A 14327-nucleotide genomic window follows, 5' to 3' on the forward strand; every position below is an offset into this window, starting at 1 on the left:
ACCAACGTCTCGATAGTGTTGGAACTGAGCATTAGCAAGAGACTTCCACCTGTAAGTTTGCGTCGTTAATGCGATTCTTTAACACCAACATAGACCCATCCATGCCTATCTGCCCCGTACCACAGTCGCTCTTACTTGAGCGTATCACGAGGTCCTACGTTTGGATGTGAACATCAGTAGTTTTTTACGCCTAGGAATATTTCAGGAGCAGCTACTTCACACTGAGGTTGCTACGAACTTAAATGTGCTTTGACTGAGTTTGCAGAGACTTTCTAATGAAAATTGTTCATATGAGAGAGGAGATAACGTTTATAATTAATGAGAATGTAATACAAAAACACTTCTCCCAGCTAAAACCACGTAATCCAGATGCCGCCAAAGAGTGTGAATCTTTATAGTCTTGTGAAACAGCCTCAAGGGTTCCATCGTCATAGCCGGCCCTCTCTTACCCTGCAGCGGTGCTACAAAAGCAACATACGTGTTGCAAGTCTGACATGGCGAGAGAGGCAATAGTTGGCGATGGACCAAGGGAAGTGGCGTGAACTTATGCTTTCCCTATGTCCCAATGCTGGGTCGTGACAGGGTAAAAAAGATAAGAAGAAAAAGCACAAAAAAATAGCTAAAACAATACGGTCATACAAAACTATGTAAAAAGATTTTCACGTTCGCAATAAGATGCCGTATTATTTTTAAACGTTATAACGTCTTCGTGGTGACCAGTTGCGAGTCATTAGTCACACCGTTAATGGAGTTCCATAAAACCTCTAAAGGTTAATTATTACGTTTAATAGTATACTGGATAAAATGAACAGAGAACCAACTCCGATGATATGGGAAATATAGTGAAAATATTTACTAGAAAAACTATAACAATAGTTGCAAGATTTTTATAAAATTGAGAACGAAATTTGATGAAGAATTCCGCATTACCTATTATAAATATGTTAGGATTGTTATTCGTAAGAACGATTAAAAAAAAAAATAATTTATGGTCTGCCAAGATAATTTAAAATATTGTTTTAATATGCACATTATGGTGATTAATCAGATGCTTTTAATACTACAATGAGCGAGCGACCTTTGTAGTCTATTTCGTAAGGCACTGTAATCACAGAATACTTCTATGATTTAGCATACATTATATAAAAACACATCATTTATCATTAGAAGAAAATTTTGAAAAGAAATACGACGCCGGGCGGGACTTGAACCCGCATTCATTGGATGTGTGCCAATTGGTAAAGAATATTGGCGTAAATCCAATCCTGGAAATTTCCTCCCGGCGACGTATTTAAAAAAAAATCTTTAAAAAATTGTTTTTTTGAGGTGTTTCCAAATTATTAATTAAATAATGTTGCATTCTCAAATTTTTTAAATTATTCATTCAATAAAAAATAGTGTATTAATTCCTGGAATTTTTACTTCGCCGTAATTACAACTCGACTGTTTTACCATTTATAGTACCTACTGTAGATTATTAAGTCTCATGGCGTGTTGTAGTATTAAAATATTTAAATATAGATAAATGTATAAAACTAACATCTGAGAAGATGTAAAATTAGTCGTTTTCTTCAAATAAATCAACCTGAAAAGGAACAGTTACGTAATAAAAAACATAATACGCTAAGTATAGAAGTAAAAGGGTAAACAATTTCCCAAAGCGCTTTGGATTGATGGCGGGTGTATAAATTTCCGTAGGTTATGAGCCGCCAACTAAATTTGCAATGTTAGCATGAAGCGAAACGGTCTAGCATAACATTTCATATTAAATTTCAGTGTATAAAAATATTTTATCCAAAATATAATGGGTTAATGTACGAGAACAATAGTAATTTGTGTGCCAATTGAGACCCGAGAGTAGGTATATCTATACTTTGACACGGCACTATTTTTCTTTTTGGTTTTGTTCCAGATTATCATTGCTCTCTTTGGGATGCTTATTCCATGGTTAATCTCTTTATTGTATCCTCCAGTAGTTGTTTTGCAAGCACCAAAATAAACTTAATCGTGAATTATTATCTCCAGTCACCTATCGTCAAATATCGTATCAGTATGCACCTTTGATGTAATCGGTGGAAACTGTAAGTTCTCTTGCCTTTTATAATGTTTGAGGCTTTCACGTTTGTTTTTTTATCGTAGTAGATTTTTGGGTTTCCACCGTGTGTCCTTCGTCCTTTTTTACTTGACATTTCGGGCTCGTTGCAGAAGCCATTATCAAGAGATGATATATTATAATTTGACTGTGTTTAGGAAAAAGGACGTAACCCTCACTGAACAAATTTTACAGGAGAGGCAAAAAACGTTTTTTGAGAGTTTTTAGTTTAATATTTTTTTTAAAATAGTCATATATATTGGATGCATGATGATTTGGTGTAATATCTTTTTGATCTAATAATAATTAAAGAAGTTATTACAGAAAAATCATTAAAATTGCGGATAAATGCTTTTTTCCATAAATTAAAAATTAATTAATTTCAATTAAAACCTGAATTTAGATAATAATTCGGCATTTGTGGCTTGCTTCCTTTATATAGAATGTGTATTTAGCTGTATACATTGTTAATATCTAATAAAAGCACTTTTCGAAAAATTGAAGGTTACGCCCTTTTTCCTAAACACTGTCGATATTTTATGATGAAAATGTAGTGTAGGTATATGAATGTAAACGTTGCTCTAAGAGTGGCATAAGGAATCCGATTAGCTAAGAGCAAACGTTGCTCAGAGTAATCTGTCAATCATTACGACCAGAGATACCGGCTCGAATATTGGATTTTTCTGATAGATTCCTTTTGACACTCTTAGAGCAATGTTTACATTCGTATACCTACACAAAATTTTCACCATAAAACATATCATCTCTTAATAATAGCCCCTGCAATGCGCCTGAAACGTCGAGTAAAGAAAGAAGAAGGACACACGGTGGAAACCCAAATATCTACTACGATTCTCTTGCCTTGTTTACACGTCTCTAATCTCCATTATTCGTAATGTGATCATTACAAAAAATCCAAATCGTACACGAATACAGTCACACCACAAAACCTTAATCTGGTTTAAGATACGAATCTATCAAACATCTGTGCTACGGCTTGTATTTTTGAGCACAAATTAAACATTTTTCCTGGGTCTGTAGACTTTAATATAGTTAGTCTTGTCATCCTGCAGACACTTTATGCATCCACGGTAATCAAGTACTGTCACATATTACAATGTCACTTGAGGATTTTTAAAATGCCTATATTACCTTATCTAAAATGGATGCCTCACCATACTGGGAATCTCTCCGGTATTTTATACGCATAAATGAGTAACCGATTGAATATTTCCATTTTTATAAAAGAAATAACCATTTCACTTCCATAAATTAAACACAGCTAAAAATTATTATAAATATTGTCGAGTACGATTTATTAATTTTGATACTTCTCGTGTTTTTTTGTTTTTATTTACTGGAAAAAGCTTGAAGGCTCTGAAACTCCTCACTTTTGACAAACACTAATAAAGGCTTATTTTAATCTTTATTATGTTAATAAAGGTAACCGAATACCTGTACTATGTTGAAAATAATTACTGCAGTGAACAAGAAGAAAGATATTTTCATTTTCAAGCAATAAGAAACCATTTATTCTTATAGTCCTGATATTAATTTGTGTTACAACTAAAATATTTATCGACTATAAAAAATATTGAACAATAATTGTCATAATTAATTTTTTTTTTGAATTTTTATTGTCTGTCTGAAAGTTCTGTCGTTTATATACTCGTATATTATATACCGCAGTAAGTAAGTGATCTTGCAAAATACTTATTGCACCATTCATATTATCCAGAATGACTAATTTCTTGATTTGCCCCCAAGCGGTCACCAATACCCACCTCCCCCAGCTGGTGAAAGGGAACCTCTATCTACCAGAGGTATCTAGCGGATAAAATACGAAGCTTGCAATTTGAGACATTTTTAGATACATTACAATTTAAACTGCATATATATCTGAAAACATTAAAGAAAAATATTTTTTATTTTAAGTCAAAGATAAACTTACAATTAAAAAAAATGTTATGAAATGTGAATTGGTTAAAAGATCCTATTTTATTGTTCAATATTATTTTATGGAAATATTTATTATTAAAATTTAGTTTATTAAGTTTTTATATTGCAATGAGAAGATTTTTAACTAATTCATAGTGTTAATATTTTTTATATTCATTTTAAAAAACATCGATTTTTATAGTAATATAAATTTGTATAGGTAACTTGAAATTTGTTTTATTTATACTGATACATAATATTATTATTAATTAATACACTATAAATTGTAAATTATCAAACAAAAATGTTTTAAATTGCAAGCTTCGTATTTTTCCGCTAGGTGACTCTGGTAGTTAGAGGATTCACCTTAATGAATAAAATTTTAGAGCAGTCTTGATCAATGAAGTTAATATTAAAATTTTACTAACGATATAAAAGTTGAAAGTATGCTAACTGATGATTTAACATGCAATACTAAAGCTGATTATCTGTAAGGTATATCAACAGTATTACGTACATTATAGATAAGAATTGCTTAAACTATTTTTATGTAATATTACATAAATCAATTAAATAGTTCTATACTAAATTCGTGGATCAAGGTAATGAAACTCATTTTAATACGCAAGGGATTTTTACAGAGGCAATAATAATTAGCAATATTGTTCGAAATGATCACGTGAAAGTTTAAATTAGACGGGTAAAAGTTGACCAACCTAATATGACTGCTGATCGCTGGAGTAACGTTCTCAGAGTATGGTTCTGCGCAGGCTTACGGGAAAATGGAAGGAGTTCCCGCTACAATGACGTCATCACCCGTTTTTACCGTGGCTGGGGAAATCCAAGATACAAAAATATATTGTACTGTATTAAGATATTTAATTTTAGAAGAATTTATATACAAACACATATTATATAAAAGCAATAATTGTATTGGTATGATTTTTGAAAAATATATGTTACCTTTTACTCGTCTGAGTAAATAATAAATTTTGTATATATAACAATAATATAACATATAGATCATTTAAAAAACGTGATAGTTATATTAAAAATAATTTAAATTTAAGCCTATACATGTTTTTCCTAAAGTTTCTTCTCTGTAAGGATACAACATGACAATTGTATTAATGTTCTAGAAAGTTGCACACAGTTGAAATAATACACCATGTTGATATTATCGGTTTTGTATTGTTGATAATAAGTTTAGATTATACACGATACTGATACAGGACTATTACATTTGTTTTTAAGTTGAAGTTTAAAGGATTAGATTAGATTAGATTTGAGGTTGAACGTTATGCGGAGTTGCGTGAACATTTTGACTGTGCCGTTGAAGAGCGAAAATGCACCTGTTTTAATTAACTGCCATTTCCTGTTCGTATTATTATTGATGCTTTATAAATGAGCATAGATAACAATGCTTCTGTTGTAGGGTTGAGTAAACCTCTACAAGGCTAAATGCTTGTTCGTTAATACAGATGAAAATAATTATAAGATAAAAAGAACTTTTTATATAAACGTTTTCAAATTTTCTGTTCAATCATATAAACTTGACTTGACTAGCTTAAACGATCAAAAAAAAATTACTTGTAATGTAATTTTGATATGTCATATTAATTTCCATAGTAACGCACGGATATATTAATAATTTAGTTGCTAGGACCCCAGATCCCTAGCAACCAATAATGGTGTCGAAATAACTTTTCATTTCATTAACTGAAAAAGAATTCAATTCTACTTAAAGATGGCTAAAAGTATTAAAAAATGCATTGGCATTGGGTTATGATATATTCTAAAAGTTTTAAATGTCTAGCTAGTCGCAAAGTTAGTTAAAAATCGATTGCAAGATTTGTACCGGACGAAGAAGAAGACGAGCTAAGAAAAACATTGTAAAATAAGGTAAATGGTATGTGTAGAACGACGCTTAATCCCATAGCTTTAAGATCCTCCGTGATCGGTACGAATGCAGATTCAATGAACTATTCCAGGTATCAGATGACAAGGCAAAGATTGCCCTCATGGTGTCCACCTTCGCTAGGAAATGGCTCGATAATAGGAAGAAATAGATAAACAATATCAAATTTTAAAGATCTCACATGGCGGGAGGAACGTGAGTTGGCGATGAACCGAAGGAAGTAGCGCGACTTTATGCTGACCTTATGCTTCAACAGTGAGGGTGAGATAGGGTGAAGTAAGTAAGTAAATAACATAGCCCATAATATGTTCAGCTTGGAAACGAAAATGGTTAAGAATTTAAAAGTCAAAATTTTAATGAATGGTGTTTTTAATAAAAATAACACCAAGAAATGATGTGATGTTATGTGATGCTCATTGTTTTCTTCCTGTGCATATTTCTGTGTTGTATCCTCTACTTTTTCACCATACAAAAAGCACCTGTTTGTCAAATTTAAAACGTCTACGTGTATTATTGTATTTATAATGTTTCTTTATTATATTATTATGTACAAATATATAAATTAATATATGTTTGATATTAGTATACGCAATTATATATAATATGAGCTTATTTGAATAACAGCGAAAGCTACGTTGAAATTATCTTATGAAAAGCATCGGGAAATTTTCATAATTTATCCCGTACAGACGATGATGACAATGGTATTATTCTATTGATCTATTAAAAAGATAGCGCACAGAAGCATACCTTGAATTCCATGCGGTCAGGAGAGGTATACGAATGGTAAATTCCGAAGGGCGCAAGCCCAAGATGGCGGACTGGAGCGCGGCGCTCGGGGCTTGGTGTGCGTGCGTAGCTCGGCAGTCAGCGGGCAGCGCTATGCCGCGAGCCATGGGGGCGCTCTGAGATGCGGCCCGCGGCCCGACGGGGGCTCGCCGCCGCAGCCCCTGACAATCCGATACACGAACCCACTCTTGTGCCGCTGCACCGGGACAAACCCGCGAACACACGACACCCGAGCTCAAGTGTCATTTGTTTTTGCCCACAGAAAAGCTACGGACCGTTTTCCTAGCGCTCCACGGTACTTAGACCCGAGGCGAGATCGCTAGCAGTTACGTTGTGTGAAACAGAACGATTATATCTAGCAGTGTGTTAATACTATAACCGAATCGTAACGAAATCAACAAAGTGGTTCGTCGATAGTTATAAATAATCCTTTGGTAGTGATTCTTTTTTTGAAATAATCCACGCTTGCACGGAGGTTTTTTTTTTCGTGCTATACCTCTGTTTACCGCATTTACTTGTGTTATCTTATCGAATATATAATACGGAAAACACTAGAATGATATTCAGGTAACTGTGAAAGTATATTTGAAGTGTTGTTTTATACATAAATAGTGAGTCGTAAAAAAGTAAGTGAGGAAATTTTTGGTGGGAAAGGTTTGGTGAAGTTGTCGCCATGTCACTGCTTAGTGTTACAGGTGAGCCAATATAACAATATTTTTATTTCATATTTTTAAATAAAACATACCACTCTCACTATCACATTATTTTCAAAATATTCATTTTATATTTCGATATTACAATACTGGTAAAAAAAAAAAATATTTGCGATATAAGCTCTACGGCGCGGCGTAGCGCTACGCCGTAGTAAACCGGTAGAAATAATAAATATTAGTTGCTATCAATAAACTGAAGTATTTTCCCCCTTTTATATTATATATAAATTATTTATATTTTAATGACATGTTTACAAACAATTCTCATATTATAATACAATATTATTTTTAAGCCTTTTATCATTGCTGTAGTACCTACTTTATACAATATAATAATGTTATACATATTTTATAATACACCTACAGCAAAATAAATCGTACGTCATGGAAAATACATAATCAGCGAGAAAGCTTAAAGCACGACTCATTAGCAATTGACCTTGTCAACCTAGCATGCTTTCTTGGCACTACCAAATAATAATCAGCTAGTAAAATAAAGAAGTGTTTATTGCTGTATTTTTACAAAATATAATATATACAATATAAATATACATTTCTTATCATATTAACTTAAAGAATGAGTATATTGTTGCTAATTAATAATAAAAATGATCAGACGGATACTGATACCGAAAAACAAATAGAATTTATTTAGAATAATATTCTTCTTTTTCTTCTTTCGACCATGTCCGATCCTAATAGGATCATAATATGGGCCTTCACAGAGTTTAGGTTTGTATTAACAGATTTTATTTTTACGATAAATGGATGTCAGCCACTTGCTCAACCTATTAGGTCCATACTCCGACTCATACAAAAATTGGAAAGTAATATGCTTACTTGCCAGACCCAGAATTTGAACCTGGGACCCTCGACACTATAGGTCGGCGTTTAAGCCACGCGGCCATCGTGGGTCATTCATTTTAATATATTAAACATACATTAAAATGGTAACGCTGTTTATAATACTAATTAAATTGTGTTAACACAGAAACAGTTCAAAATCAACATATTTATTTTTATAAATATAAATAGGATGTTAAAATGAAATGAGGAATTTAATATTTTTATTTATTCATTTTACAATTTAATACCATGTTCATAATTTTAGAATTTATTATAGTAATTTCAAATGAGTATTATAATAAGAGGCACACAGTGTAGTGTTTGCAAGGTATTTAAAAAAAAGTATTGTGTAAGTACACGTATATCAAAGAAAACTCAATTTGCATATTTATATACATTACATACATTATTACATACATATTAACATTTGTAGAATCTCAAGTTGCAGACTAAAAAAATTACTAGACTACATAAAAGTAGTAGGTTTGAAGCAACCTGACAGTTTAAATAATTTAAAATTCCCAATATTCTCAAATCAGTAAATTAGGATCAATTTGGTATGACACAATAATTGTCTTACAATACTTGACATCACCCATAATATGCTACTTATACACTTTCTAATAAGAAACAACTTACGTTAAATTCGCAGTCGATGAATTATCTGTATCAACTCTAGTGTAGTATTAAGAATCCATGACAAGTTATACGTGAGTCTCAAATGTTAAAACAATGTTTATATTATCTGGAAAAATCTGTATGGTAACGACCACCTTTCTGACAGTTTTACTAGAATATGACCAACTATCCACATGCGGTGCGAATTAAGACTTCGAGTGACTCGAAGAATTGATGAGATCACTAGAACGTTTCTTACCCAGACCCAATCTTAAGTATCAAACATTGTGAAATGGGGATATCCAATGACCAATCCTGTTAGTGCAGAAAAAAATCGACAGCAAGTTAACATATAAGGTATGTCCACTGAGATTTGACGTGAATTAGATTCCATAAGCTTAGAAAAAATATGTTTGCCTTTGGTAACGTCTGGAGTTACACCATATTATGACCATTGAAGGGAGACTATGACAAAGAAGGACATTTAGCAATATACTAGAGGTCTCAAATCATGGCTCTTGTCATCATGTGATTCTTTTAATACACGCGAGCTGTTTTTTTTTCTAGAAATATTGAATTTGACAATAAAACTACAATTTTTACGAAATGTTTATTGGTAAGTACCAAATTTTGTCATGGGTAGGGGAATTTTTTCTACACAGATTTCTGGATGGAAGAAAAGAGTAACCAGATGCTATAAGTTTATGTGCTCTATAATTCCGTATGTACAAGCCGGTCATATAAAATGAGCGTGTATATACACGTTGTACCTCACACTTATTATACTAGCCCCTGTTTTCAATGTTCAAAGTTTTTATAATATAATTTATTGTAATATTATATTTTCAAAAAATATATGTTTTTCGCCAAGCTAATAATTTCCGGGATTTATTGGGTCGATCTTTGATTTCATTATAAATCCTCTCAATGCTATTATCAGCCAATATATCATTTTATATTGAGTCGAGTACTGTTAAAACGTAATTTCTGCATAAAGTAAGGAAACAATAATTATATAGTACCTACAAAATGTTCATAGAAAATTGCAATATGATTTGAAAATTTAAGCAAGTTGGTATTAAAAATCTACAGAAATAACGTTGTTCAACATTATTTTATTGTGTGTATTTTTTCTCCCATTTTTTTATCTGCTAAGTCACATCTCATGTAAGTATTTTATTTTATATGGCTCTTTGAAAAACAAATGAATAAATATTATGTTACACTTATTTGGCTGTACGGTGTCAAAAGTTTACCTTTCTCTATTTTTTACTATTTTTTGAACAATCAATAATGAATTGCGAAGATATTAATCGAATCTTTTTAAATACTTTTTCATTAAACTAATAATAGCACACGTTAAAATATTATATTATAACAAGCATATAAATACATAAACCATTCTTTTATCCAACGATTTTTTTACTAGATTTTGAGAATGTAACATTCCATATTATATTGAACATACATAAATTGAAAACACATCACCCACTAGAAAAAATCATATTTGAAAAAATACGATTCTCGACGGGATTTGAACCGTATGTACCTACTGGTATCGCGCCACTCTGAGGTGTTTTCAAGTTATGTTGTTCAATATAAATACATATTTGAATATTATATCATTATGTAGACAAAAGAGAATACAGAGTGATATAGTTGTTGTTTCCGGACACTACTGTATCATAAGATTGTAAAAGAGAAAATTATTTTTGTAATAATAACTTGGTTTAAGCAAATAATTTTTCATTACTTGGTGCTTACTTTATAATCAGACCAAGCCAGGTTTAATTATTATGAATTGTTTTAGTTTTTAAATTCAACAACACCCACGCCTGAAAAAAAATTAAATTACGGAAATTGAAAAACTTTCAATGCCAAGTTACATAAAAAACAAACGTCGAAACAAATTCTTTTATATAATTTCACTATTTACTAACAATAGTATGTGACTTCATCCACGTAAAATAACGAAACAAAAAAGACATTATATATTTTACAGAATGACGAAATAAACTGATCGGTTTTTAATTGTTTTAATTTAATTAAATGGACTACGATTGAATCTACACGCGCGCCTCTGTTCCAGCTATTCTATTTCCAGCCAGTCCCTCTAGACACGTATGTTAGTATCACAGTTGCTTGAGAGCTAGACTAAACCTTCGTCATCGACAACAGTTGGATGAAAATGCGCGCACCGCAACATCACCACTCTGCTGCTGTTATCTGACTATCTTATCTACTCATGATTAATTGATGCTAGTGCATTTTTTTTTTGATAAGAACGTATGAAAGCAAAAAACAACCACTTGTATCGCTAATTTTTATAGAAACCTTGATAGGATACTATGTTACTTTCGTTTTTTGTATATACAATTAATAAATGCACTTATATAATAAATTATGTCAATCTGTTATTAATTTAAGAATTTCATATTATTTTGATCAGTAGTTTTTGAACTATACAAACAGGTAGACAGACAATTAAGTGTTTGTATGAGCTATCACGATGATCAAAAAGAAAATATTTTAAAATCACAGATAAAGACATAACAAATATTATGAGTATATAATAAATTAAGATATAATTATTAATATTACGGATGTTTTACACTACTGAGGAGTTGGAATATCCGTCTCTGAAGCTGTGGGTCTGAGTGTAAGGCTTAATGCATGTTTTTATCTAGAACGAGTATCAAAAGTACTAGGACTTTGTGAAGTTTTTTTATGGAAAAAGCGATACAGTACTCTATACAAGTGCTGTCAAGAATATCAACCTTAACAATAATCGCATTAACAATAATTGATTGCTGTGGACTTTTACACAAATGCACATGGTTAAATTTTACGATAAGAATCATTTTTTGTAAACAAAAAATGATTATATAATATCAGTTCTTTTTTTATTATTACGCCAGTAGTCTCAGCTGAGGTTTATTTTAGTTGTACATTTTAATAAAATTATATTAAATTATATTATTATTAAAACAAATATACATTATAACGAGTTGGTACATAATAATATTACAAGTTAGCTTCAGCCATGTGGTATTATAATTTATATTTTCCGGTTACATTCTCTCAGAAACATTCGGATACGCAAAAACGCTGTGATGTTTGGCTGAGCTAGAAACTATTCAAAATTAAGTTGTAATTGATTATTTTGACAGCTTAAATTTTTAAGAAGCCTAAGTCTTTGACTATCATAAAGCAAACATTTCCAAATAACGCTTATTTCAGATATTTTTAGAAGTAGCAAATTCACATTGATTTTTGAAGGTGTTGTTTTTCAAATCAGTTTTGTTTATTTTATTTTGGTGGAAATTATAATATTATATACTAATATTGATAAAAATAGCGATATCTAATGATTATGATAATATAATATTTATATGGAAATTCGACGATATCATTGACATATGATATGCACTCGTTTTTCGTATGATTTATTATTATACTCATATCAAAGTACCGGTATATTCCTTATCTACCCTTTTATTTATTCCATTATTCACAACAATATGTCCCTACTCTATACAATATATAATAATCCAATTCAAAGAAACATCTGATATCATTATTGTTGGAAAATGATGTCATAAATGATTGCACCGCAAATAATGTAAATGCTCTCTAAGGATTCTTTCAGTTTGAAATGTAAAAAAACTTTTCTTATGGTAGGTATACAATATAATATAACTATTGTAATATATGGATAAGCCACTGCGGTGGAACTAAATAAATTTCGTTAGTCGTAAAGTTTCAGTTGTCATACAACGTTGACCGATATTTTAATATAAATATTAGAATATCCTGTTTTTAACTGTCTTATTTAACTAGTCACTATTTTATTGATAATGAACGTAACTAAAATTTAAAACTTACATTTTATAATGGTAAAACGTTTCTAATGCCTGGTTTTTAACAACGTACGTACGTATCCAACAAGTATAGTATATAATTATGTAAAAGGCAGGGTGTTATTATCTATTTATAATTATTTGTGTAACTTTTTTGTTTGAATATCACACAACATTTTGAAATGTAATATTCTTTATAGAGTATAATCTTATAATATCATTTTTTTATTTTAATACTATTGACCGAATGTACTTGATGGAATTTGAATTTAAATCTATTAGTATTATCGTTTTTTATTTAACTTATTACCAATAAAATAATTACATCTGGTTTTCTTATATGTCACAGATATATTACTTACGTCAAACTAAAAAAATACTCAACAGAAAGCTTCATCTGAATGAATATTATTTATTTAACATCTTTGGAGATACCTGATTATTAATTAATACTTTCAACTATGAAATGAAAATAAAATACCAATATTAAAATGTATATAAAAAAGGTAGCATTGGTTTGAATCTTTATGAATACATCCTCTTTCCAAAGCTTACTCTAAATATAGTAATCTGTGCTAAAGTTGTTGTAGGTATTTCAATCAATCTACCAAATCGTTCCCGCACCGCATTTCTCATTTCGGCGAAGTGGCAGACACTTCGAGCAAACAGCCTTATATTATCGCGTATTTTTAGAATTATTTACATTTAATTACATTCGGAGAAGAAATCTTTCATTCGAGTCAACATTTGACGTACATGTGAGATCTTGTAAATCATACAAGATATTGGTTTAATTTACCTCACCAATATCATTTTTATTCAAAAACTGATTGGAAAATACTACAGAGTGAAAGCTTTATTCTATATGTTTATTCACAAATAATTAACATTCTTTTAACAAACAATATTATTAGATATATCATACCGTCACCTCAATACTACAACTAGATAACTTGATTTTTACTGTTTTTGAGATAGCTATTGAATATGATTATACATGTACTTCTCTAAGTCATAAATTAATGGGAACTGTAATAATTTTGTGTTTGAAAATATTAGATCACTTTAGATCACAATGAAATATCAACAATATTTTTTCATTCATTTGAACATTATTTAATTGTGCCCAATTATAAGACAAAGCACAATTTCCATTTTTATTTTAAATATTATTATTAAAACCTCGGTTTAAGTGAATCAAGAAATGTTGAAATTTCATTTTCTCAACAATCACCAAATCAGAGTTTTCTAGTTATAATATTGAGGTGGCGATACGTAGGTGTTCTTATAAGAAATAACTGAAGCATATTTTAACTTAAATTTTTATTTAAAAGATTTCTTTCAAAATTTATGTTACCAGATTATATCATTCTGCTAATTTACTATTATTTGTATTATCCAAAAAAACATTGTACTACCTATATGTAGAGTTTTACAGCGCTTTATACAAAGATGACACTGACATCAATTCAGATCTTCCGGTGAACGGAGAATATGGAGATCCTCTTCCCGAGGTTACTACCACAGAGGTGGAATATGCTATAATGTGCATG

General features: G+C 30.6%; 1 protein-coding gene across 1 annotated transcript in view; it reads left to right on the top strand.

Annotated features, from left to right (window-relative positions):
• The first annotated feature begins 6813 nt into the window (after window positions 1–6813).
• LOC147072883 (phorbol ester/diacylglycerol-binding protein unc-13-like) overlaps window positions 6814–14327 on the top strand; it is a 211580-nt gene continuing 204066 nt past the window's right edge. Inside the window, exon 1 of the mRNA XM_085945790.1 lies at window positions 6814–7432. Coding sequence (XP_085801916.1) covers window positions 7411–7432 — 22 coding nt within the window. The 5' untranslated portion in view covers window positions 6814–7410. The remainder of the gene's footprint in view (window positions 7433–14327) is intronic.

The sequence above is a fragment of the Rhyacophila brunnea genome, unplaced genomic scaffold, assembly GCF_057557595.1.
Source record: "Rhyacophila brunnea isolate RB1 unplaced genomic scaffold, BYU_Rbru_1.0 scaffold_19, whole genome shotgun sequence".
NCBI lineage: Eukaryota > Metazoa > Arthropoda > Insecta > Trichoptera > Rhyacophilidae > Rhyacophila > Rhyacophila brunnea.